A 22329-nucleotide genomic window follows, 5' to 3' on the forward strand; every position below is an offset into this window, starting at 1 on the left:
GGTTCTGTTCTCGGGTGGTTCCTGGCATGTCCAGAGGAACAGCGTGGTAGCTGATTTGCACTTGTGCTCTTTCCAGTTCTCCAAGGAGAAGTACATCCTTGACTCTTCGCCGGAGAAGCTTCATAAGGAGCTGGAGGAGGAGCTGAAACTGAGCAGCACGGACCTGCGCAGCCATGTGTGGTACCATGGGCGCATTCCCCGAGAGGTGAGGGGGAACTGGGCTGCTGCTGGAAGCCCCTAGCCTTGGCTGCCGGCCCTGGAGAATCCGGGCTGGCCTCAAGCACAAGCACAGCAAGAGACACCCTAAGGCCCATCTCCGCAATGGGGCTTTGAACTCAACACCTTGTCCAGTCTGCCACTGGCAGCAGGACTGGAAGGAGAGGGCTGGAGACTCTTGCCTGCTGCACTGGGATGCCTCATGGCTTGATTTCTCCTTCAGGCAGCCTTGGGATATGATCTTGGTTGGGGCTGAGAAGAGAGACAGAGACCTACTGAGTGACAGGAAGAGGTAGAGCTGGTCTCACATGAGCCCACTCCACCGGGAAAGGGTCACTGGCCAGTCTGCAGTGCCTCTGTGGATCTGTGCTGCAGGGAGAGCACTGCCTGGCCATGTGGTCATGAGACCATTCTGAGCAGCACTTGGGGGCACAAGCAGTTCCCTTGAACCCTGATGATACAAATACCCCCCCCCCCGCCGTTAAGGGTCCCCTCCGCTCCTCTCCACTCATTTGAGCTGAGAGGCCACCTACCAGATGGGGCCTTGCACATGAGGGAGTTTAGGCTACAGTGAGAGTTTTGTGGATCTCAGTGGAGCCTAAAACTGGGGCGTAGGTCCCATCTTAGGAAACTCCATGAATCTGGCCCCCGTTCTGTGTCCTGGCAGGTCTCTTCCCACCCCACAGATTCAGGGGATGGGACTGAGATTCCAGCTCATGCAACAAGGAGCATTTTGAGAAGGAAGCTAGCAGAGCTCCCTCAAGCTCCTTGCAGCCACGTGAGAGGCCTGGATCAGGGGCCTGATTCACCACTGCCGTGCACCACTGGTATCACCTACCCCAGTGCAATGTGGTGCAAAACACGACCCAGTCAGAGCAGCAGCACTTTTGTAAATGACTGCACAAGGTGCAGGGCAGGAGAGAATCAGGGCCCAGGCCTGGGATTAGCCTAGTGCCATCTCCCTCTTTCTCAACATGCGCCTAAGTCTTCTCCATCCCCTCCAGGATGAATTTATTTCATGATCCAAATACCACCAGCCACTTCCCCCACACAAGTCCCTGGATCCCTCTCCCCAGCTGACACCCATCCCCCACCCAGGTTCTGGAAAGTTGCTTGTGGTGGCAACCGCCCAATAGCTCACTTGGCACAAGGTCCTGCTGACCCCAGGGCCAGCCCCACCCAGAGCAGGGGAGGTCTGATAGTCTCCGCCTTGTGCCCCCAGGTGTCGGAGAGCCTGGTCCAGAGGAACGGGGACTTCCTGATCCGGGACTCGCTCACCAGCCTGGGAGACTATGTGCTGACGTGCCGCTGGAGGAACGAGCCACTGCACTTCAAGATCAACAAGGTGATGGTGAAGTCCAGCGACGGCCGCACCCACATCCAGTACCTGTTTGAGCAGGAGAGCTTCGACAACGTGCCCGCCCTGGTGCGGTTCTACGTGGGGAACCGCAAAGCTGTCTCCGAGCAGAGCGGCGCCATCGTCTACTGCCCCATCAACCGCACTTTCCCGCTGCGCTACCTGGAGGCCAGCTACGGACTAGCCAATGGGAAGCACAGCGGGCCCCACAGCCCCGCCAGCCAGAAAGGGGGGCACATCAAGAGGCGGAGCATCACCATGACGGACGGATTGACGGCCGACAAGATCACCAGGGGCGAGGGGTGCCCCACCAGGTAACAAGATAAGTTAAAGGCAGAACAGAAAGGGTCTCAGAGGGCCTTGGCATCTCACCACATCCCTGGGATTATCTCCATTCAGGGAGACTAGCACCAAGAGAGGAAATGACAACCCACAGATCACACTGCAAATCAATTGCAGAGCCCAGACTAGAACACAGGAATCCCAACTCCTAGTCCCCAACTCACTGGACAACACACCAGAATAATCAGCAACCAGCTGCATTCCTCACTAAGAACCACAGAGCGCTTTGAGATAACACCCCTCAGCTTCAGCAGTGAGTCAGATCAGTTAAAGCTGCAGCAAGCATGGACAGGATACCCGAGCAGCTTGATAGGGTTATACGTTCCTCCAATTTCATTTGATTGGATCTTAAAAAAAAATTAAAAAAAAAATACCCCGGCCTTGCCAAGCATGCCAGAGATGGGAAATAGAAAGAACTGTCAAACTCTCACTTACTCTTCATTGCTCAGTTCTGCCCTCTGTTCAGCGTAGGCAGTGAAACTAAATCGAGTCAATTTCCCCTCATTTCTTGGCTATTTCTCCTGCACTAGCCCCATGCTGTCTGGTTTGGGTTACCTGCCCTCTAGGGGGAGGGTGGGGACAGGCTGGGGAGAGGAGAACAGTTAAATCCAAACTGCTGTCACTGACTGTTAATACACAAATTGCACAAACGTTTCTCTTCTTACTTTGGTCCTACAGAACCTAAGCGCTGGGCCTCAATTAGCTGTCTGCAAGCCTTCAAATCCTGAAATGTCCTGAGCATTTCCTAGAGAATCAAGGCCTGGTTTCCAGAAGTGTTGAGCAGCTGCGGCTCCCATTGACTTCAGCTGGAGTCGTAGGTGCTCAGCACTCTTGAAAACCCCATCAGCACAGACTGGCCTTTCAGCAGAGATCCCCCACCCACATACTTCTGAAACTCTGGCTACTTGTGCAGGTGTGTAAATGGGAGCTGAGCTCTCCTGAAAGCCCTATGTGCCCTCTCCTGAGGTGTGGGCATATTACCCCAGCCACTCCTGAAGCCTGGGGACCAAATTCACTGCTGGTGCAAACGGACACAAGTTCACTGAGTTACACGCATTTACACTGTGAATTTGTCCCTTGTGATCTACCCTGGAGCATCTACAGGAGCCATGTGTTTTAGAGGGATCAATGACTTGACCTATTTTTACCCTGCCCCCAGCGTATCCTTACCGCATCACCGAGACATCATCCGGAACTGTGCAGTCAGCGTGGACCAAATCCAAGATCTCCATTCCCCAATGTCTCCCATCTCCGAGAGCCCACTGTCTCCAGCCTACAGCACTGGTAGGAATCCCTCAGCCCTGTGGAAAGTAGTCGTACACAGAGACTCAAATGTGCATTATCCACATTATGAAGAGTGGAATTCGGGAAAGAGGGTAGGGACTTCGCTTGGTGTGACACCAGAGGCTCAGGCATGCAAACTGGGCCGGGCTGCTACCAAATAGACAGTGGCCCTGGGGCACGTAATGCTGGACTCTACATGCTTAATACGGATCGTGTCAATGAGTCAGGCTTCACCCCTTCCTCAGCCCTAGTGGCCAGGTGCCACACTACAGATACTGCGTCAGTTTCCCCATTTGAGTTTGTAAGTCCAAAACAATCTTGTATCAAAGAACGACTAATCAACAGAAAACATGTCCCAAACAGGGAAAGACCTTCAATTTGAGTCTCAGATGCCACTCCTAGCTCTGTTGTTGGGATGCCCCCTCTTGCACAGTCTCTGGATCCTCCCTGGACCAGTCCTTCAGTTCTCTTTACATAAATAACCCTCAGTCCTCCTCTGTGGAGCTCAGGATACGGCTGTCATCAGGACTTGGCTTATTTTTCCCATCTCTCCTACCCAGCACTGGGGTTCATTTCTCAACAGTCCTTCCCATAACAGGTTTAGGAGGCACTCCCCTTATGCATTGTTGGGGTCTCCTCTCTCCAAGAGCTCTCTGTCCCCAACTGATCACCATACTGATGCCTCTCCAACTGAGTATTAAAATCAGGTACTTACCTTGCAGTTAAGCACCAACCAGCCAGCTGGATGATCAGTTAGCCCCTGGGCAATCCATTAGCCCCAAGTCTGGCTCACGAGCTTTAGTCACGAGTAAACTGGCCCCAGTTCCCTCCAAAAGGCCTGTCACCCCATGACAGAGATCTGTCCTATAATTCTACCTGCCTGCTGCATCACTTATTGCTAATGAAACACCAACTGTTTAAAATAACCCCTCTTCAGATTAAGGGAAAACATCCAGAGAGAATGAAAGTCCAGTCAGAGAGAGCATAGTGTGAGAATCTCCTATGTAGCAGGGTGCAGCCACTCTGAGAACACAATGGCTGCTGTTTTTGCACAGAGGCAGATCTTAGAAACTTGAAGGAATAGTACACAGAAAACAAGGGCCTCAATCTTTCCTAACTACCTACACCACACAGATGCCATAAATAAAAAACAACACACCATCATTTAAAAAGAATCAGCTAGTCTGGAATGAGACTGGGGGACTAAACCTTAAGGTGGTACATCTGTTAGAAACTACTGTAATTTCTGCCAGTCCTTGGCAACCTCAAATATAACATGGGCTCAAAGTCCTGCCCTCTGACTGGCTTGACGTTCTTACAATCACGACAAATATATTTGTAACTTCATAGGTCCCGATCAAGCTTATCTGTTCTATGAGAGCTGGGTCTCTTGCATCTCTTGGTTTGGCCTGCAGCATGTGTGTTTATGCGTGTGCCTGGGATGCATGTCTCTTCTCTGATCTACAGTAACTGGGTCTCTTCTTCCCTCTGCAGTGACTCGGCTAAAGCCCCAAGGGGGTCAAGCTGGTGCCATAACCCCAGCCTCTCCCGTCATAAGAAGATCCAGTGAGCCGCAGCTGTGTCCAGGAAACAAACCCCTGACAGACTTAGCTGATAGCACCCACTCCACTCCCTGCCATGGGAACTCCACGGCCTCTCCTTCCTCCTCCGTTAACAGCTATAGCGACCCGGATACAGGGCATTACTGCCAGCTCCACCCCACCTCTCCTGTCGGCCAGGAGAGACCAACTCACGACACCAAGCAGCTCCCCACTAAGAGCTATGTAGAGAGGTTGAAGGTAGAGGGGGGTCAGAGGGTGACTGCAGAGAATGGCTCCAGCGAGGCAGGGCAGAGGATGAAAGGGGAGCAGGACATTTTGGGCTTTGTCTTACCCACTGTGGAGATGGGCTCGTCTTTCAACCCTGTGGCGTTCCAGTCCCTGCTGATCCCCCTGGAAAACAAGCCTCTGGAAATGGCTGTGCTTAAGAAGGTGAAGGAGCTCCTGGCAGAGGTGGATGCCAAGGCCCTTGCCAGACACATCACCAAAGTGGACTGCCTGGTATGACTGGAGATTTAGAGGGTGGGGAGGGCAATTTCATTCCCATGACCTGCTGCCTTGAACTAACCCCCCCTTACTGGGCTTGTTGGGAGAGCTGACATTTAACTAGAGAATTAGCGTCTCAGAGGGATATATCTGGTGCCAACTAAGCAGATGAGTGGAGTCTGGTGGACTGAGCATGGAGCTGGAAGTGACCAGCTTTGAGTTTTAATTCCAGATCCACCAGTGACTCTAACCCTCGGCAAGTCACTTCAGTGCTCCGTGCCTCAGTTTCCCAATATGTAAAATGCATTTGTGTGGCTGACCTCACCGGGTGTTGTGGGGGTAAATTAGTATTGCCAGTGCTCTAGGGGCATGAGGGGAGTTGAGTCTCTTTTGGTCCCCCTTGGCCTCTCTGAGACAGCTGACAAGGGGACAATCAATACCGATTATGTGAGAGCTCATTGCAAGGTGAGGACTTGTGCACCTGGAATTGGACTGAGACAATCCGCCTCATTTTGCACAGGCCACCTAGTGGGGATCAGCTGGACCCACCCTGGTCACCAACACCCCTGGGCTGGATAGGAGCCAGCTTCCTAGGGCTGGGTTGTAATCGGAGAGCACTGTCCATTCCCAAAGTCATTACATTACTTTTGGGACCCTGTGCGTGAGGCAGGGCAGGATTATCTGGGGACCAGGGAGAAGTGTCCTGCCCCAAGCCAGGCAGTCCTTGGCAGAGCCAAGACAAGAAGCCAGATCTCCTGACTCTCAGGCTTGTGCCTCAAGAGGCTCCATACTAGCCATCCCCTGCCAAGGACACTACTAAGGCTGTGTCCTCAAACACCTGCCATCTGCCTGTCCTGTCCATGTCATTTCCCTTCCAGAGTTTGTTTCCATCTAGGGTCTGGACACTGGTTCTCGAGACCAGGGGATCTTGGGCTTTAGAGCCAAACTCATCCCTTGGGTAAATGGGTGCATCTCCATTTGTTCACAGGTTTAGTACCTTCTCTCTCACACACACACACACATGCACACACACACACACTCTACTACTACTACTGTCCATCTCTTGGCATGCCCTGTGTGTGTAAACCCCCTGCTGGCAGCAGCTCAGGGCGTCCCGAGCATCAGTGCTTTCCTGGCTGAGCCCTGCCCATGCTGAGGCTGGTGTGTGGTGAGGCAGGGGGAAGACCTAAGCTTGTGGCTGTCTCACAGCAGAGCCTGTCCAGAGCGAAAACTTTCTCTGCACGAGCCAAGCCCCCTGCCCTCAATCAGAGGAGCTTCAGCTGCTTTCCCTCTTTGTTGCAGGTTGCTAGGACACTGGGTGTTACCAAGGAGATGCAGAGGCTCATGGGAGTGAGCTCAGGCATGGAGCTGCTCACCCTGCCCCATGGCCATCAACTTCGGCTCGACCTCCTAGAACGGTAGGCTGGGAAGCAAAGGGGCAGGGGGCCCATGGGACTTGGGAAAGCAAGTGTTGCCCTGGCTCCTGTCCCAGGCAACCCTTCCTGACTCCAGAAGAGCCGTGGGGCTCAGCCCCACTCAGTTAGGTGTCTCGCTCTGGACCTCGGGGACTAGCTGTTGCCACCAGATTTGGCAAGTTTGGCCTGTGGTTTCAAATGCAGCTTCCATCGCCGTACAATGCTCTGCCCCAAATCTGCTTTCAGTGGGTTATTGAAATGACAGCGACAGGCCCCAGAGTAATGGTCCTGGAGATTAAAATCCTCAGTTTAGCCACGCACCCCAGGCAGCTGCAGTAAAAGCACCACACCCAGTGCTGGTCTCTCAATGGGCCTCAAACCTGACCTTGATGGTCCACCTCTAGGGGGACTCCAGGCTCCATGGCACCATTCAGTCCTCAGCCTCTCTGCTGAGCCTGCCGATGAGGCCTCCAGTTGTGTCCCACTGGACTGAGGCAGCCAGTGCATTGCATGTGGGGAACCACAGAGCCATCACGATGGGGACATCTTCTGGCCACTCCCCACTTGGGTCAGATTTGAACCAGTGGCCAAGACACTCCATATCCCCTTGCCACCTCCTAACTCCCTTGCCTCTGCTTCCTTCTTCATCTGACATCTCAGCCTCTCTGTTTCCTCCCACATCAGGTTCCACACCATGTCCATAATGATTGCTGTGGATATCCTGGGTTGCACAGGCAGCACGGAAGAGAGGGCAGCCCTGCTGCACAAGACCATCCAGCTGGCTGCCGAGCTGAAAAGCACCCTGGGGAACATGTTCAGTTTTGCTGCTGTGATGAATGCACTGGAAATGACCCAGGTAGCAAAATCCCTCTGTGGCGAGCGCTCGGCTCAGCCTGGCCCCTTCTCCCACCCCCCCTCCCCAAATCACACGTCCCTCACTGCATCCCTCAGGCTCCTGGAGCCCCAAACGCCAGCAAGTTGGGGTGGGGGTAGAGAGAGAATATTGTGGGGGACACAGGGTCCAGTTCATCCTGGGTGTAACTCAGAACAGTGCTCAGAGCAGAGCAGAGCAGAGCTATAGGGAAATGGTGGGGATGGGAACATCCCCACCCCCTGAAAATGGCCCGGTCCCATACAGCCATGACTTGGTATTCTTTGCCAGGCTGTATTATTCGGAGGAAATGAAGTCAACGTCCAATATGATACAATCACTGCTTTAAGGCCCCAAGCATCTCGCAATCCAGGCTGCTCCCTTCAGAAGATGAAAGGAGATTAGAATTCAACTTTAAATCAAGCCCAGCTGGGAACTCACTTTACCCTAGCACAAAGGAGCTGGAGCTGCTCTCTGCCCTCCCCATCTCTCTTGCTGTCGGTGACCAGCCACAGAGGAAGGAAAAAATACCAGCAAAGCAAAAATTATTTTGATGAGGTCTCAAGTTTCTCACAACTGCTGCACGGTCAAGCTTAGAGATGCCCAGAGAGCTGGCACAACTAAGGGAGTCTGCAGAGGGGACCGCCAGGGGAGGCTGCAAGTTAGGGGCGAGGTTGATAGCAAAGCTGTGGGGGATCCTAGATGGGTGCAGCAGGAGGTGTGGCAGGTTAGGAGCGAGGCGTCTTAGCTGAGCTGCCTGGGTGTCCTTGGATTGGAATAGCAGGTAAGGCTGCAGCTCAGGACTGAGGTCATTTGGCAGATCCTCCCAGAATTAGTCTGTCCCTAGCTTTATCTGGTGCTGCTGGTCCCTCATGAGCGTTGGAATCCCAGTGCGTTAGTGGGACAGTCCCTGTAGAGCTGAGAGCATGCTGCTGCCTGTCCCGTGGTCAGACCTCTCCTTTGCTGCTGCTTGCAGATCTCGCGGCTAGAGCACACCTGGATGGCGCTGCGCCAGCGGCACACCGAGGGAGCCATCCTTTATGAGAAGAAGCTAAAGCCCTTCCTGAAGAGCCTGAATGAAGGAAAAGGTAATGAAGAGGAAAAGTCTTTCGCCTGGCATTTCTCTTTCCCCTTTGCTCTGCTCTGAGTCTCCCTCTCAAAGGTCTGTACAGCTCCCTCCCTCCATCCATGGAGCTCTGGATGGGCTAGTCCCTGTCCCATTTTCCCGTATCATCCCACTGAACGAGAGAGGGGAAACGGATGTGCCCAGTTACATCCACTTGGCTTCCTGCCAGACTCTTCACCATCCTGATGGGTATTTCCATAGTGAGAGCCCCCTGGAAAGGGACAGCACCCAACACCATGGCCAAAATATCCCTCCTACCCCACTCAACCCTCCCCTTGCCCCCTCTTCCCCATTCCAGTCCCTGGTGGCTCTACTCCTTCCCTCAGAACCTAACTCCACCCTATGGCAGCAGCAGCTCCTTCCAAGACCTCTGAAGTCTTGAGGCCAAGGCTACTCAGAGCGGGGGGCAAGTGGGGCAATTTGCCCAAGGCCCCGGGCCTCACAGGAGCCCCCACGAGAATATAGTATTCTATAGTATTGCAACTTTTTTTTATGGAAGGGACCCCCAAAATTGCTTTGCCCCAGGCCCCCTGAATCTTCTGGACAGCCCTGCATGGGCCACCAAACGCCACTGGGGCTGCCAGGGTGAGATTGCTGCCTGTGATCTGTTCATCCTTCCTCTTCCATGGGCTTCCCCCTGCCTAGCAAGGCCAAGGGCATTACAGTCAGCATTTGCATGCTGCTGCTAGGATGCAGAAGGTGCAAGACCCTGCAGAAGCTACAACCCCAAGCTAATGGAGTCCAGCTGTTCACTTGTCCACAACCCGTGCGCTCCGGAACGCCTGCCACCCCCTTCCAACCAGTCCTGCCTCTTCGCTTTCCAAATAGCCCCATTCAGAATAAAAGCAGTGCCTGGGCATAAACATTGCTTTCTAGAGCCAAACTGCCTGGGCCAGTCCCAGGTGACTCTGGGTAAGCAGCTGCGTGTTCCACCATGAGGAGACAGGATGACATGAAGAGGGAAACAGTGGGGAAGACAGAGCCAGATTTTCCAAAGGGCTCAGAGCAGTGTTGGGTACTGAGCTCTTTTGGAAAATCTGATCCCAAGTGCTGAGTGCTTGGAAAGCTGACTGTATCCTCCTGACAATCTGGCCCGATAGAAGTATTCACCTCTAGGTCCCCAGTTGATGTCCAGGTCAGGGCTTGTAATGGACTGATCATCTGATGGCTGTTTAGTGACCTAGGTGAAATGAGTTGACTGTCCCAGACCTGTCTGTAGAGGAGAGGTGTCCACATCACACAAACTGCTGTAACTGGTACTAACTGACTCCCTTGCTGGTAGTGAGAGACCAAGGACTGGACTGCCCTCTTGCTCCTGGGAGGGTCTCCCTCCTCTCTGGGGTAAAGACTGGGGCATGTTGGGAAGTGCCTGTTTGGAGGAATCTTGCCCAGACTGTACCTGTTCTGTAACTATCTGGAGGGCACCAGTCCACAGGGCTCTGACTTGCACCTCTCACCATGACAAACTTTGAGGGTGAGCGTATGACGTGGCCCCTTTGGCTCTTGAAACATCAGGCAGTAGCCAGGGAATTCAGGATGTGGGTGTGTTTTTCTCTCGCAGAAGGCCCTCCGCTGACCAACACCACCTTCCCTCATATTGTGCCCCTTATTACACTCCTGGAGCGGGATGCCGTGCTCCTGGACAGCCCTGAGCCCTGGGAAAACACGGACAATGGCGTGGAGGTTGTCATGGCCCACCTGGAAGCAGCGCGGATGGTGGCGCATCACGGGGGACTGTACCATACCAACGCAGAGGTGAAGCTTCAGGGTAAGGAAGCATTGAGTCTGATCTGTGATGTCCAACTCATTTTGGGTCAAAGAGCCCCTCCAATCTGCACCAGGTATTCCTCTGGCAAGGGAAAGGTCCACACAACATTAGATCTTCCTCTTCCCATTCCTGTGGAGTTGGTTCCACACCACAGAGGGTGCCCCACTGTCAGAACTGGGGCTGTTCTCCTGTACAGAAGTGGGGATGCCATGCTGCTGGCAGTAATTTAGTGGTCTGCATTTCCCCTGTGGAAAAGGGGACTCACCACTGGAGCACCCCTTTGTGGCTGGGTATGGCATAAAAGGTTCTCATCAGCACTACCTGCAGTGGTCCATCTCTTCTCACAACTCAGAGCTCCAGCCAGGTCAGTCTCACCCCATCCAGCATAACAGAACCATCAGCCTCCCAACCCTGCTACTACTCCTGGAATAACCCGTTTTACCATGTGCTCTCTTGATCTCATGGCCCCAGGCCAGTTTGCTTCTCCTGGAGAGCTGGAAAGGCAGAGGAATCCCAGCTGCTTCCTGCTGCTCCATTTAGGCTAGGGTGGTGGTTCAGAGCATGCATGTGGTGAGCTTGTCCCCTGGTGGACTGGCTTCTCTCTGATGCTCTTGGGTCTTGTGTCCTTTGCAGGATTCCAGGGCAAGGCTGAGCTCCTTGAGATCTTCAGCACTGAGTTCCAGATGCGTCTCCTTTGGGGCAGTCGCGGTGCTGAGAGCAGCCAGCGGGAACGCTACGAGAAATTCGACAAGGTCCTCACTGCATTGTCCTACAAGCTAGAACCCTCTGTGCGATTCAGTGAACTGTAACCGATGTGGGACTTGGAGTTAAACTCACAGGGGGAGGGTAACACCAGTCAGTCCTTCAAGAGGCCAAGTAAACAGGCCCCCAGTCTGCAAGCCAGCTCACTCCTCCTCATGCACCCCTGGGGGCTAGGAAGCTGTGGGTACCACAGACCCAGAAGGGGGGCCAGCCAGGTGCAAGAGTGTGAGGAAGAAAGCTGGCATTTAACATCTGCGAAGGAAAGAACTGCCCAGGAGTGAAATCACGGCACTGGGATAGGTACAGCTGTAGATCTCTGGAGAAGAGAAACCTTCTGAAAAGTTCCAGCATGCCAGACTGATGGGGAAGGGAGAGGGAGCGCAGAACAGCTGTTGTGATATAGGTCCATCCATGCTCCACACATGCAAACTACAGGAGTCTGCATTTAATTTCCACACAAAGCAGTGACCTCCCCTCCTTGACCACCAATACAAATCAATAGTGGAATCTCACTAACGGACCCTCCCCACTAAAAATCCTATCGAAATTCCCTGGGCAGTCCCGGTGCAAATGTTTTGAGCTGCACATTTGTGGAGGAAGGAGAGCGCTGATCACTCCCAGCCATGGGACCTCCTGCTGATTCTCAGCTGTAGTATAGGCCAGTTTGTGGATCCCAGCTGATCTACACAAAGATGCCTGTTAAGCCAGAAATCCACCTCCTCTGGCCCTGCAATCATAAGGTATCTCATTACTGTTGTGTTCTTCATTCAGCCTTGCTGGTTCTCAGCCACATGGGGTCCAGTTGCTATGATCACCCAGTGCCGCCCCAACTCGTACAGCCTGTTGGCCTCAAGATGTTTATCTTTTCTCTGTCTTGTCTGAGGCCTCTTAATTCTGCCTGTAAATAAATTTCACAATTACTTCTTGATGTACAGACTTGTGAGGACGTTCTTGTAAATAATTATGCTCACGTCATTTCATCTTGTAAATAAGTGTACATAGATCGTGAGGGAAGTGGGTTTTTTTTTGTTGTTTTTGGTTCTTACATACAATAAACTTTTATGCTCTTCCTCAATGGACTCACATCTTTGGAAGACATTTTAAAATACTTTTCTATAGTGAGACAAGCTCGTACCATTCAAGGTGCATTTGTACTGATGACCCAAGTGTCGGTGGTATCTATGTACTGTGCCCCAAGCATCGATGGTGTTTCTTCTTTTGTTGGCAGTACTTTAGAAATTTAATGCACCTGGAGCATACAAATAGAAGAGTTGCAGTGGGAATAGCTTGAGAACATATTAAGTAATAGTAATTGCACCTGTTGGAGGCAGGAACATAGTGAAGCTGACCTTGTTCCTGTAACTCCAGTTGACTCAATGGAGTTAAGTTGATCCATTAAGTCCTAATTTGGTTAATACAATCTTAACAGACAAGCCAACTATAGAGGGAAAATGATAATGTTGCCTTGGTTGTAAGGAGTCTGCTCGCAACCTAAAAGGCTAAACACTATGTAGAGTCAAAATCTCACCCAAATGCATAACGGAGTTCACGTCAAGCCTCCTCACTGCACTTGGCTGCTCCTAGGGTTCCTCCTTCAGAACTGTTCAGCTCACACCCTAGATCCTATCTCCCCAAAAGGTCACTCCCACCTCCCTTATCCACATGGGGCAATGAGCCACCTGCAACAATGAGTCAGCAGAGCCCACTTAATCCTTTCCTAGCAGGAGTAGCACCAAGATCAAGGGTTAGATGTTTCAGGCCAGACTTGAATAAGTCCCACATGCGCTCCCTCTCTCTCACCATGCCCTATACCAGTGGAGCAGTGTTTCTACTTCTACAAAGATAGTCTCAACTTTCATCAGATTAATTCAGGTCTTGTTTCAAGTCTGCTGTCAAGTACTCTTGTCTGATTGCCTCCTAAGGCTGGTACTACCACTGTTCAGACTAGGGGCTTTCTGTACTCATGTCTGTATCTGGTTATTGGATGACTGTGAAGTGCTGCTCCTTAAGCATCCTTAGAGGCTGCAGAGCTGTTTGGGAAGCATTTCACATGCCTTTCAAAGACCACAGGGGAAATGATCTGCCATGTATCCTAGGCACAGCAGAGCTCCTTCTGAGGACAATGCATTCACATACCTTCAAAAGATCAGCAGGCTTCTTCTGATAATGTGTTAGTTGCCTAGTGGGGATGACTCCATCAGCTTATGTTCAAAATCAGATGGCCTCCAGAGTTTGAGGTCCACCAAGGACTTCACAACATTATCAAACAGTATCGCAGTCTGTAGGGCTGGGACTAACCCACTCAGCCATGAATGCAACAACATGTAGCATGTAACAGACACCTGAGGGTGTACGGTGAAACAGAGAGAGGGTGTCATCAGCACCTAGCTCTAAAAACCTATCCACCTTTTCATCTTCTTTGCTTTACACCAGAATAAGCTGTCTGCCCATCCATTCATAAATGATCAGTGCTGATTATCACCCAGCCATCCTCTGGGTCTGGCATTTTCAGCCAACTGCAGGGTAAAAACCTTTCCAGAACTTCTCTTGGTCATTAGAACTCCTGATCGGCTTGTATATTTTTTTGCTTTGCTATAATTCTGGTGACCACACTAGCCTGATGGTTGGACTACGGGCTCCAAAGCCGACTTAAAGTAAAACCACTCAAAACCTAGGGTTTGGGGAATTCTATTTATCCAATTGGAATTGCTGTGGCTGCTGCTGGAATGCTGCGGCTGTGGCTGCTGCTGTGATTGCGAAAGGAATGGAAGAAGATCCATGAGGTTGTGCAGGGAGAGGAGGAAGCCAAGAGACATGTGTTGCACCTTTTGGAAAAAATTGGAGCGCTACTGATTTAGTGAGAAGGCGCCACCCGGTGGTGCTTTTAGAGTTGTGTAACTCAAAGTGTCATCACTACAGCCTATGTTGGTATAATTTATATCGCTCAGGGATGTGAATAAACTACCGCTCTGAGCAACCAACATTAACCAAGTTAAACCAACATACACAGCACTCAGGTGAGGTAATAGTATCTTTTACATCGCCAACCTTGTCTCTCTCATGTCTACATTACCACTCATGTCGGCAAAATTATGTCACTTGAGTGTGAAAAAAACACATCCCTGAGTAATAGAATTTTCACTGGCATAAACGGTAGTGTGCACAGCACACAGCTTCTCTCACCAATATAGCTACCAACTATGGGGTGGTTGGGGGTGGTTTAATTATGTCCTCTCCATCGGCAAAGAGCAGCTACATGAGCTGTGCCACTGTAAGGTCTCTAGTGTAGACACAGCCTCATATCCTGGGACCAACACGGCTATAACACTGCAAACAACTGTCAAAGTGTCTTGTGGGGGGTGACAGAAGGGGGAGGGGGTAATTTACCAGTAAAAGCTGGCTGCTAAAAAGGCAACAGTCTGACACTGCCCGTCATCCGCCTGAGCTCGTCCCTAGAGTCCTCTCATGCCCCAAACCAGCAGGCTTGCAAGCGCTAAGGAGTGACTACTATGCTCGGTCCTAAGTCAAGAGGGGCATCTCAGCAATCCTCAACAGCAACCTCCTCTGTTCAGTGCTGGGAGGAAGGAGGGGGGACAGACAGGCTCCAGAGGGAGCTGCTTCAAACTCTTTTTTGTTAAAGGGAGCCTGTTTGCAATGCCAATGCCCCCAGGTTTACAGGGCAAAATGAGAAGGTGAAAATGGGGCCCCCAGGACCGCTCCCATACCCCAAAATAGCAAGCTTACCTGTGTACTAATCACCAGTTGTAAGTCTAAGCGAGATCCTCACTCATGCTATGCAGAATGCATGTCTTGGAAGCCCCTGTTAGCTGCACCCATCCATGAGTCCACCTGTACGGCTTCTATCAGGTGCAGTGACTTCTCTCTAGCTCACCCCCTCATCGCTGCTCCATCTCATTTCAAATCTCAGGTGAAAACCTCTCTCCTCGCCCTTGCCTTAGGTTCCCACAAATGTGAGTTTCTCTGGCAGGGCAAACACATGCATCTGACTAAACTGGACCACATGACCTGGGCTCCCAGTTATTTTAAGATCCCATGAGCGAGGCCTGAGACATTTGGACCACTCCGAAATCAGGATGATCCCAGAAACGCCCCGATCTGGGACCAAGCCACCCTGCTGCAACGCTGGCCCTCCGCTGTTGTTTACACTTTCGGGGGGAGATGCAGCGCTCTGCTGGGCACCTGTGGCCCCCAGGGAAGCCAGTGGGGATTGAAGTTGCTCATTTGGGATGCGGGGTGGACGACAGACACGAAATCAGCGGTTCTCAAACTGGGCGTCGCGACCCCTCCGGGGATCGCAAGGTTTCTGGGTGGGTGTCACGAGCTGGCTGCCCTGTGAGGGGCTGAGAGCCTGAGCCCTGTTAAATTAACCCCCCCCCATTTTAATTGATACGGGGGGTCGCACTCAAAGGCTTCCTGTGTGAGCGGGTCGCCAATAGGAGGTCTGAGAATCACTGCGCTAAAACCAGCCCCCCCGCAGGACTCTTCCCCCGGGCCCTGTGCCCCGCCGGAGGGCCCTGCTCACCGCCCCTCACCTCGAAGGTGCCCAGCCCCACCCCCTCCGCTTTGGCTCCGCCCCCTGCCGCAGCCCCCTGAGCGCTGAGGCGGCCGCGGCTCTGGCGGTTGCTTCCCGCCCTGCCGGGAGCCGGGCCTCGCGCGGGGCAGGCTGGGAGCTGTGGTCCGGGACGCGAGGCGGCGCGCGGCGGGATGGGGGGCGGCTCCGTGCCGCTCCGGCTCCTGCTGCTGCTGGGGGCCGCGGGCTCGGCCACCCCCTGGGACCTGCGCGCCCTGCGCTGCAGCTTCTCGGCCGCCTGCGAGTGCGACTTCCGGCCCGACGTGCGCGGTGAGCGGGGGGAGCCGGGACTCAGCGGCGCGCCTGAGGGAGGGGCCATGGGGGTGGGGGTCCCCGGGGGGCGGGGCAGGGGAAGGGGGTGGACGGGGGGAGCTGTGGAGCGAGCCATCCCTGACTGAGGGGGTCCCGGGGGGCAGGGCGAGGCGGGGGGAGGGGCTCCTGAGCAGCTGGGGAAAGGGGTGGACGGGGGGAGCTGTGGAGCGAGCCACCCCTGACTGAGGGGGTCCCGGGGGGCAGGGGAGGATGGATCCTCCAGCGGCGGGGGGTTGGCTGCCCTGGCCCGTCCCCTGGGGTGCACAGCCGGCTGCACGGGCTGTCTTTTCGCGCACCCCTCCCCTGGGCGCCCTAGTGCTGTATATTTAAGGAGCCTGTATGCAGAATAACGTGCATCTGGCTGCTGCTCTGTGAGCCCGTTACGGGGTGACTCGCCCCCTGGGGAGACCCTAGATCAGCAGGCCCCCAGCATAGATGCAGAGGGCGAGATCTCAGGGGTGAGGGCCAGATGTGGCTCTTGGATGACTGTGACGTGCGGCTCCTTTTGAGAGCATCCTTAGAGAGGTGGAAGGATGCCCCTTCTCTAAATCGCACCCTAAAACCAGTTCCTTCAGGGCCACAACAATACAGATGTTCAGAAAGTGTTGCCGTTTTGTGTTGACTAAAACCTGACACAAAGCCTGTAGGAAAGATGCCCATCTACTTCAACAGGCATTGAATAGGGACCTGCTCCCTGGACAGTTCCTTCCGGTCTGTTCAGTGTTTCCAGTCACTCTTATTTCAAATGTCTAAAGTAATGGAGCTTCCCTCTAGAGACCTTTCCTCCACCCAATATCCCCTGAAAGGAAATAGTATTTCCTTTTCTTAACTGCATCCCATTACTCCCAGTTAGACTTCTTACTACCATTGTGAGGACTGGCCTACACTTAAAAGTTTTACTCGTCTGTAACTGTTGGTTAGGGGTGGAGTGAGTGTGTGTGTGTGTGTGTGTGTATATATATATATATTTTTTTTTTTGCTTAAATTAGTTATACCAGTAAAAGCTATAGTGTGAATGCAATTATACTGCTATAAAAGTGCCTTAATGCCAGTATAGCTTTTCAGTTCCTGGAGCACTTTTATGTTGATAAAAATGCATCCACACAGTTTTTACTATACTGGTAAAGTAAAAGAAGTATACTTGTAAGTGTAGACAGGCCCTGAGCTAACTGAAGTTATCCCAAAGGAAGAAATATCCCCCAACCCAGCATCTGAGGGGAGAGGGCAGAGATGCCTTCAAATAATAGCCCAAATAACTTCCATCTCTTAATCCAACATATTCTAAATCTTGTTTTGGATTCATTCCAGGTCTGGAGTGTGACTTGGCTCTGAACCTGGTTGGGCAGCACTTCGTGAGGCAATTGGTGGTGAAAGGTGTGAGGGAGTTTTTACAAAATCATGATCCTATCAAACCTCTGGTGATGTCCTTCCATGGCTGGACTGGCACAGGCAAAACCTACGTGAGCTCCATGCTGGTCCGCTACTTGTTCCGAGATGGTGTCCGCAGTCCGTATGTCCACCAGTTCTCCCCAATAGTGCACTTTCCCCATGCTGAACAGATCGAGCAGTACAAGGTAAGAATGGAGGCTGCCTCTGAAAGCTAAATTACAAGACTTATTTCCTCTTACAATTATCTAGTCAGGCACTGGATAAGTATTGAGACTCTTCTCCTACCTTCCAACACATACTGTATAGTGCAATATAAGTACTTTTTGTAGCACCTCTTATCTGAAACTGTTCCAGTGCTTTCCAAACACTAATTAAGCCTGTGGGATACTATCTCAGCTTTACAGATGGGAAAACTGAAAGAGAGCTAGGGCAAGTGACTTGCCCGAGGTTACACAGCAAGTCAGTGGAAGAAGTGGCCATACAACCCAGTCTCCTGATTACCAGCTCTCTGCTCTAACTACTTGATTGTACTCCCATTAACTTTGGCATTGCCCAGAATCTAAAGAAATTATGCAAGAAGGTTAGCTGACAAATACTGAGTGGAGCAGGATTTTGGGGTTTCTTTACACTATATTGGGAGAAAAAAATGTAGCTTTCTTGCTTCCTGAGAAGAAAAAAACTTGAGTTAAAATCCTCTCTTGGAAAAAGCACTTCAGTGAAGACTAACGCATTTCACCAGAATGTCTGTACATTAAAATATGGAATGGTATAAATATTGGACCAGCTGCAGCCTTGGTGGTGCAAGCATGTGCAACTGACATCAGAAGTCTCACATGCTTACAATGGAACTCAGTTTGGTTAAGGTATATTTTCCTAAGCATCCATACTAATGGCTGGTCTCAGCATAGAGTGAAGGGAGAGAGAGTACATGTTCAGTCATTTTTTGGGTCTGACTATTAAACTTGTGGAGCTCTTGAATTTCCGTTTAATCCACTCCATATTTCTTCTTTAAATGGATTTGTATTAGTAAGACTATATTAAATTAGGCAAAATTCACCACGTTGAATTAAGAGCAAAACAGTTTACCAGGGAACCTTCACAAATGGTAGTCAGTCTTGCAATGTACAAAGTTAATCCTTCTTTCCAGGCAGAGCATCACAAGTGCTGTTCTAAGGAACAACAGCTTTTGGAGGTTGCTAGTTCTGCCATTATTAGCCCAGGCTAATGTAGCTCTCGTGTAAGCTTAGCTCTTTGGTAGCTCAAGCTCTTCTAACAAGTTCATGGTCTTAACTGGCTTGGTTGGTTGGGTTTGGTTTTCCAGGAAAATCTGAAGAGTTGGATCCAGGGGAATTTGACAAACTGTGGCCGATCAGTGTTTCTCTTTGATGAGATGGATAAGATGCACCCAGGTCTGATCGATGTGATTATACCATTCCTTGGACCCTCCTGGGTTGTGTATGGAACCAACTACAGAAAAGCTATCTTCATTTTCATAAGGTATGAAATGCTACTAATTTGGTCAAATGTTGTTAAGTTCCTCCCTATTTTAATCACCCAGAGCAGGTATTTTGTGTCAGATCCATGAGATCTCAACTCATTTTAGTCTGCAAAGGTACACGGTCTCATAGTGCTTTGTCTTTTCCACTATTTGGCAACCTCTGTAGCACTCTTCATAGGCCAACTAAGACTGCTTCCATACTGACTGCAGAATGAGGCACTGCCACTGGCAGTACAATATTGATGTCATGGGATAACTTCTGGTAATTTCTTGTCTTGGTTTTGCTCAGCAATGGAGGAGGTGAGCAAATTAATCGAATGGCACTGGATCTCTGGTATGCCCGCAAGGACCGGGAAGAGATCAGTCTGCAAGATCTGGCATCTGCAGTTTCCGAAGCTGTGTTTGAAAATCCCAATAGTAAGTCTTTCTTTCCATCAACTGGGAAAAGCTTTTCAGTGAGCATGCTCGCCAGCAGGGGGAGCCATAACCTATTTCAAATAAGCCAATGATCTTTATACAGTGTTTTACAGATGTGTGTCAAGCTATTATCAGTTTTCAGGGAGAAGTCTGAGGTGGAGTTAGACCCTGGATGAATTGCTTTGGCAGATGAAAGGAGTGGTTCTGCTGTTCAAGCCTACAGAAACATTACCATGCTTAACAGAGTTCCATTGGGAGAAGGGGCACCCATGACTGAATAGGAGGCAGATAGGGGCCCAGTAAGAAGCTAATTATTAAGGGCCTGATCTGAGACATACCAAGTACGTAGAGATTTCCTTTATTTCCCTGCTTGGCAGTTCTTGGGATTGGGCCTAACATAGGTTGGTATAGCTGAAGTATCAGTACAGCTTTTAAGAACCATGTATTTGGAGAACACTGGACTTGACTACTATTAGTGGACAACAGATGGACCCAGCTCCCTCAGTTGAATCTGATCTGTTGTCTCTTCTGGGTACTATAACTAGAGCTCTGCAAATCTGTGGATATCCACTTTATAGCCACAGATATCTGCATTTCCAGATGCAGTTGCATTGTTTACCATCTTTGTGGCTCCTGGATTGGATGCAAATCCAAATTTTTGTATCCACACAGGGCTCTAATGATGACTTCCTGGAAACCAGCTCTGGTGGTGCTGGCTTTGACAGCTGATTCCTCCTAGAGGGTGGGGGCATCTCCTATGCTAACAGGGTTGAATTCCATAGAACTGAAAGAGACTCTGAAGATAAAGCTCTTTGCCTCCCCTTTTTCTCCTGCAGATGGGTTTTGGAAATCTGGAATCATCGAGGAGCACCTCATTGATCTCCTTGTGCCCTTTCTCCCACTGAAGCAACACCACGTGAAGCAGTGTGTGGTGAATGAACTCACCCAGCAAGGCTTAACAGTACAGCAGGACATCATTCAGGCAGTTGCTGACAGCATCCCCTACTTCCCAGATGAGGAGAGAGTGTTCTCATCAACAGGCTGCAAAACGGTGGCCTCTCGCGTCACCTTCTTCTCCTAACCTGAGAGAAGGACTCTTTCTGCAAAGTAGCGCACAGCTGAGGAGCTGGTAAGCAGCCCTTGGAGGATAAGTTTACCCATATATTTGCTCAGATTCAGAGGAGCAGAATTTAAGAATACTTTAAGTTGCTGTGCCCAATAAAACAGGGATGACCAGGAAGAGCAACAGATTGTGGAACTCTGATAGGACAAGTGCTGCCAGCAGCCCTCAGGCAGAGACTGCCGGATGCAATCTTGGGAACAAAGGACACGTTGACCTGATTCTAAGCACTTTATCAATCTGTTCTTTGCCCTAGTGGAGGGTGAGTACAGAACAGCCAAGAATACCACTGTGATGTGTATGTGGAGTCCAAAGTGGAAGAGGCTGGGATGTATCAGTGGCTGGGAAGGGTTCTTGGGTACTGCCACCTCCCCTTGATAGCTGGAACTGTGCAGATCTTCCCATTACTCTCTGTGCAGCTGTCAAGATTCTCTGGTCTAGTTCGAATGAATGATCTTCCCTGGGCTGCAGACAAGGGAGTCTCATCCTCTAGTGCTTTTTTAATGGCATTTTTAAAGATGTATTTTAATGTGAATCTCAGTATGAAGGCCCCAGTGTCCTAGAGCCTGCCATTCTGCGCTGTGAACATTCTAAACAGATCGACCAGAGTCTCATCTTAAATCTCGGGGGTAAATGTTAAGAGCCAACTTTTCTCAGGTTTTCTTTCACTTTGAATAGGTGCTGGTAGGTAAGATTCTAATTGCAGTATCCCTGAGTGCATTAGCATAAGGTTGATGAGAAAGGAATGTGTGATTCCTGCTTCCAGCTTTGCCCATGACTTGGGGTGTGACCTTGAGCCAGGCCCTTACCCTCCCTGGACATTTCTTCTACCACAGAATACCAGGTCACTCCCTTTGATTCAATGGCAATTACTTGCATCCTACCAGGTAAGAAATGGGAGCCACCCATGTCAGCCTTTCCCAATATAAAAATGGTGATTCCTACCTCACAGGGTGACCAGGCATTAACTAATGGTTTTAAGCACCAGGTATTGGTCTTATGCTGTATTACATTGCTGGGATGAATGTGTCCCAGCTGAGGTGTTGAGCTGCTGAACCTCTTGCATATTATATATTGGAGGTTGTTGTTCTGATAGGACACTGCTGGGAAGCTGTTGTCCCTGGCAGCCAGTTTCCATTCCAATTCAGTGCCTCGGATGCAGCTTACTGTATCACAATTAAATGCTACTGGGGGCTGGAAATAATTCATCGGAATCTACTTCCCAAAGCTCTGCTCTCACTGACCAGCACAGCACTATTTGCCTTTTCACTATGTAGCAGCTGGCTACCCAACCTCCAGTAAGAGGAAACAGTGTAAGCGCTATCTGAGCAAACAGATTTGGAGCTAGGCAGAAAATGCCCCAAGAACTCTCATGCCAGTTGCTGCAGGAAGGTCTCTCCAGTATAGCATTAGAGCAACCTACACTCTGGTTGAGAAGGAGCCAGTGCTATTAACCTCTGTTCAAATCCTGCCCAGGATAGAGTTGGACCAAGATACAGATTTACAGTCAAACATTCTCCCTCTTCCAAAATGTTCATTGTTTTTAATTTAAAATAAATCTGTTGAAAATCATGCATGAGTAGCAGTCACTTACTGGGATTCCAGCTGGCATGTTAGAAAGGAGATATCTGAGCCTGCATAATGCATTGGAACAGCTGCCTGACCTGACGAAACTAATTCAGGCAGGAACATGAAGAAATAGCTATTGTCTGATAATGGAAAACAAGAGTAGTGGTCTTCCTCTGGTGTCAAAGATCAGTGAAAGGGCCATACTCAACTATAAGCAGGACCATGCATCCTCAGTGGGGGCAGCTGG

The 22329-nt window shown here is 50.8% G+C and overlaps 2 protein-coding genes and 1 long non-coding RNA gene across 6 annotated transcripts in view; 2 read left to right on the forward strand and 1 right to left on the reverse strand.

Annotated features, from left to right (window-relative positions):
• The window catches only part of SH2D3C (SH2 domain containing 3C), a 56501-nt gene extending 44387 nt beyond the window's left edge, over positions 1 to 12114 (forward strand). For all 3 annotated transcript variants that reach the window (XM_030535428.1, XM_030535429.1, XM_030535430.1), the window contains 9 exons: positions 77 to 205; positions 1439 to 1887; positions 3075 to 3199; positions 4694 to 5259; positions 6547 to 6662; positions 7344 to 7515; positions 8507 to 8618; positions 10218 to 10424; positions 11058 to 12114. In XM_030535428.1, the coding sequence (XP_030391288.1) occupies positions 77 to 205; positions 1439 to 1887; positions 3075 to 3199; positions 4694 to 5259; positions 6547 to 6662; positions 7344 to 7515; positions 8507 to 8618; positions 10218 to 10424; positions 11058 to 11233 (2052 nt within the window). In that variant the 3' untranslated portion in view covers positions 11234 to 12114. The remainder of the gene's footprint in view (positions 1 to 76; positions 206 to 1438; positions 1888 to 3074; positions 3200 to 4693; positions 5260 to 6546; positions 6663 to 7343; positions 7516 to 8506; positions 8619 to 10217; positions 10425 to 11057) is intronic.
• Positions 1 to 15698, reverse strand: part of LOC115635963 — a 31545-nt gene extending 15847 nt beyond the window's left edge. For both annotated transcript variants that reach the window (XR_003996753.1, XR_003996754.1), the window contains exons 1-2: positions 14931 to 15698; positions 3086 to 3216 (exon numbers count right to left, since the gene is read on the reverse strand). This is a non-coding gene — a long non-coding RNA (uncharacterized LOC115635963). The remainder of the gene's footprint in view (positions 1 to 3085; positions 3217 to 14930) is intronic.
• A 213-nt stretch (positions 15699 to 15911) lies between these two features.
• On the forward strand, positions 15912 to 22085 carry TOR2A (torsin family 2 member A). Its single transcript, XM_030536012.1, has 5 exons — positions 15912 to 16047; positions 17398 to 17663; positions 18800 to 18975; positions 19266 to 19393; positions 20230 to 22085. The coding sequence occupies exons 1-5, from the start codon at positions 15912 to 15914 to the stop codon at positions 20472 to 20474; spliced, it is 951 nt and encodes a 316-aa protein (XP_030391872.1). The 3' UTR covers positions 20475 to 22085.
• The last annotated feature ends 244 nt before the right edge of the window (positions 22086 to 22329 follow it).

Source organism: Gopherus evgoodei, chromosome 16 (assembly GCF_007399415.2).
Source record: "Gopherus evgoodei ecotype Sinaloan lineage chromosome 16, rGopEvg1_v1.p, whole genome shotgun sequence".
NCBI classification, from domain to species: Eukaryota; Metazoa; Chordata; order Testudines; family Testudinidae; genus Gopherus; species Gopherus evgoodei.

What these genes read in the sequence shown, in the direction of transcription:
- TOR2A (XM_030536012.1), top strand. Translation starts at nt 15,912, where the DNA reads ATGGGGGGCGGCTCCGTGCCGCTCCGGCTCCTGCTGCTGCTGGGGGCC. An exon ending in CTTCCGGCCCGACGTGCGCG is followed by an intron (nt 16,048 to 17,397) that starts GTGAGCGGGGGG and finishes GATTCATTCCAG; the next exon opens with GTCTGGAGTGTGACTTGGCT. An exon ending in GCTATCTTCATTTTCATAAG is followed by an intron (nt 18,976 to 19,265) that starts GTATGAAATGCT and finishes GGTTTTGCTCAG; the next exon opens with CAATGGAGGAGGTGAGCAAA.